This window comes from Olea europaea, chromosome 11, assembly GCF_002742605.1.
Source record: "Olea europaea var. sylvestris chromosome 11, O_europaea_v1, whole genome shotgun sequence".
Lineage (NCBI taxonomy): Eukaryota > Viridiplantae > Streptophyta > Magnoliopsida > Lamiales > Oleaceae > Olea > Olea europaea.
Genome location: NC_036247.1, coordinates 33,476,646 through 33,480,640, shown reverse-complemented (window position 1 = coordinate 33,480,640; position 3,995 = coordinate 33,476,646). Strand labels below are relative to the sequence as shown.

General features: G+C 36.0%; 1 protein-coding gene across 1 annotated transcript in view; it reads left to right on the top strand.

Moving 5' to 3' along the window:
• Nucleotides 1-667, top strand: part of LOC111404757 (probable (S)-N-methylcoclaurine 3'-hydroxylase isozyme 2) — a 3,632-nt gene extending 2,965 nt beyond the window's left edge. Inside the window, exon 3 of the mRNA XM_023033519.1 lies at nucleotides 512-667. Within this exon, the coding sequence (XP_022889287.1) occupies nucleotides 512-667 (156 nt within the window). The remainder of the gene's footprint in view (nucleotides 1-511) is intronic.
• The last annotated feature ends 3,328 nt before the right edge of the window (nucleotides 668-3,995 follow it).

The following is a 3,995-nucleotide window of genomic DNA, read 5'->3' as shown; positions in this document are numbered from 1 at the left end:
ATAACATTTTCTTCCTTATCCCCCCCCCCCCCCCCCCCCCCTTTCAATTCCGTTTCTTCCACCGTCGAAATATGATATCCTTTCCCCGATGCCCAACCCGTGAATCAGAGCCGGTCCTGAAAAATTCGAGGCCCTAGACGACTATATATCACGAGGCCCCATCCACTTCGCAAAGTGCAAACGAACACCTAAAACTCCCCCACCCAACCCCCCCTTCACTCTACTCGTACTAAGTGGCATGCTATGTTAGTAAATATGGCATTGGTAAGAGCTCCTAAGTCCTAAGCACGTGAGAATCTATCTGACAAATTGAGAAAATTGATTTGGCAGGGTTTCCCACTTCTCTCTCTCTCTCTCTCTCTAACTTCTTTCTTCTTTTTGTATCTCATACAGACATACAAAATACAAATGCACTCCTATATTGGCTGCAATAATCGGCAATTTTAGAAGCAATGATCTTCTCCTGGCTACAATAATGGTGCTAGCTCCATAGCTACTCGTTATTTGTTAGGGAGAGAATCAACAGAAGGCCCTAAACCTTCCTTCCTTTTTCACCATTCACCATCTTTTCTGCCATTGTTTGGAGACCATCCAAAATTTGAGGCAACCAACTGAGGCCCTAGGCGTTTGCCTTGGTCACTTGGCCTCATGGCCGACTCTGCCGTGAATAATAGCTGAGTTTGTACTGTGGGTGCTCTACTGTGTCAGTCTTCTATTGCATTCGGATTCTCTCCGAGAATCACATCTTGACGGTAAGGTGCCACGTCGACGTTGAAAATTCTTGTTAGCCATTATCTTCGACTTTTTATTATCCATGGATTTATAGTTCCGTCATGTCATATTACCAAATTCTGCTATTTTGATTTTACTTTTTGACCGTCCATAGTGTTGAAATGTCTTCCTTCACCCTATTCTCAAGTACGCTGAGTTTGTTGATGAATTTTCAACATGTAACTTGTGTATGTGGGTTGGTTACCACCCACATGCCGACTCATCTGCACCCATCTAATTCAACACCAGCGGAAGTTGACAGTACTAAAGGTGTTCATATCAACCTGCGAAACAACTATCGCAAAGGGTCACCGTCAGGGTAAGAGCTTCACCAAATACGGGTGAGAGTGATATTCTCGTTCAACACTATATTCGGTTACAACTGGAGTAAGCAACACCTGAGAAACAAATGGGACTCCATGGGGCGGGACCACCAATGTGTTCAATATTGTTTAGGTTAAGCTTTACCTTTACCTAAATAGCATATCAAGCCCTTGTTTGGTCCCCAATATTTTTAACACATTTTTTTATCTCTCTTATTTTTAACCACACATTTTTCAATAAAATAATATTACATGCAAATTCAAAAAATTTCCTTATTTTTTATTTTCACATTTTCCATCAAAATACTATTTCAAAATATATTTTGGACAAAAAATGAGACTCAAACAGGCTACAAGTAAAAGACTTGAGGGCTCAATAATCTTTCAGATATATTAAAAACCACCTAATATATGAGGCAACTCTAATCATTCAATGCAAGATATTTTTGATTGCTCATGACCTACTAACAAGCTTAAATGAGATCATTCATTAGACTCGGTTATGTCAATCAGTCAAGATATTATCGAATGTCTAAGAAAACTTGACTCATCGACTACACTTAAAATTCAAATGTCTAACCAAACTTTCATGAAACTATGCCTCCGTTTGGTTCCCATTTTTTTTTTTTTTTAAAAATGGGTGGAATAATGTTCTTTTGAAAAATGAAATGAGATTCAAACAGGGACTATAATTTCGCCTGTTTAGGAGACAACAAGGCCCCTTTCTTTTTGGATTTCACGAGACATTATCGCGTATGTATATCTATTAAATTTTTTTGTGAATTGTCTCTTTAGTGGGTTGGTTACCACCCACATGCCGACTCATCTGCACCCATCTAATTCAACACCAGCGGAAGTTGACAGTACTAAAGGTGTTCATATCAACCTGCGAAACAACTATCGCAAAGGGTCACCGTCAGGGTAAGAGCTTCACCAAATACGGGTGAGAGTGATATTCTCGTTCAACACTATATTCGGTTACAACTGGAGTAAGCAACACCTGAGAAACAAATGGGACTCCATGGGGCGGGACCACCAATGTGTTCAATATTGTTTAGGTTAAGCTTTACCTTTACCTAAATAGCATATCAAGCCCTTGTTTGGTCCCCAATATTTTTAACACATTTTTTTATCTCTCTTATTTTTAACCACACATTTTTCAATAAAATAATATTACATGCAAATTCAAAAAATTTCCTTATTTTTTATTTTCACATTTTCCATCAAAATACTATTTCAAAATATATTTTGGACAAAAAATGAGACTCAAACAGGCTACAAGTAAAAGACTTGAGGGCTCAATAATCTTTCAGATATATTAAAAACCACCTAATATATGAGGCAACTCTAATCATTCAATGCAAGATATTTTTGATTGCTCATGACCTACTAACAAGCTTAAATGAGATCATTCATTAGACTCGGTTATGTCAATCAGTCAAGATATTATCGAATGTCTAAGAAAACTTGACTCATCGACTACACTTAAAATTCAAATGTCTAACCAAACTTTCATGAAACTATGCCTCCGTTTGGTTCCCATTTTTTTTTTTTTTTAAAAATGGGTGGAATAATGTTCTTTTGAAAAATGAAATAAGATTCAAACAGGGACTATAATTTCGCCTGTTTAGGAGACAACAAGGCCCCTTTCTTTTTGGATTTCACGAGACATTATCGCGTATGTATATCTATTAAATTTTTTTGTGAATTGTCTCTTTACTTGCGTTTACTAACTTATAGTCCAAACAGAAGTTTTAAATGTTCTTGTTCAATTGAGTTGTTAACTAATAATGTCTCAAATGTAGACAGAAATTCCAAAACTCTTTGTCAATCAACGAAGTTTATTCGCCTTGAGCCATCGTGTGTGCGACTCTAATAATTAAATGCAAGATATTTTTGATCGCCGATGACCTACTGACAAGCTTAAATGAGACCATTCATTAGACTCGATTACGTCAACAAGTCAAGATATTATCGAGTGTCAAAGAAAACTTGACTTATAGTCCAAACAGAAGTTTTAAATGTTTTTGTTCAATTGAGTTTTTAACTAATGATGTCTCAAAACATAGATGGAAATTCCAAAACTCTTTGTAAATCAATGAAGTTTGTTTGAGTTGAGCCATCATGTGTGAGCTTTTTAATCCGTTGACAAACATGATACCATGTTGGCATAAAGTTACATGAATTCTCTCGAAAGGACTATTCGTGTTTGACTAATTTACATTTTTTTGTATTTTTAATGAAATAATTTACTTATATTAAAATTAATTTTTTATGCTCGGCAATTATTAGCGTTAATTTTGTCAAATTCCGTATTTATTAAAAATTTAGTTTTAAACATTTTGTCAAATCATAGTACAAGTATCCTATGCAATTTTCTTCCAGGAAAGCAAATAAATTAGTCAAAAACAATTCAAGATCGAATTGGCCATAATTAAAAAAAAAAAAAAGAAAAGAAAAAAGGTTGAACTCCAACCTTGAGGGCCCCCACTTCCCCACTCCTGGAGTTTTGTGAGAAAAGTAAATCGCGAGATATGTTCCAACAGGTCAGGGAACAAGAGCTGCATATGCACTGCACCTATAAGGAGTCAAATTTCATGTCTCAAAAATCGAACCCCCACATTACGACTGTCAGCAAGGCATGAGATAATATCACTTCCGTCTTTTACATCATTAGACTATGTCCCTGGGGCTTGAATTGGCCATAATTGCCCATACGGCTGTTTGACTCCTTACTTTTTTTTTTATTCTTGTTGGAATGTAGGATGTGATTCATGTGAACGAGGTTATCAACTTGTGAACTGGTCTATATAGCTCCTTGATAACCATTAAACCAAAACTCTCTTCTTATTTTTTCTAAATTTAATTTTAATCACATATTTTCACAATAAATTATTTTGC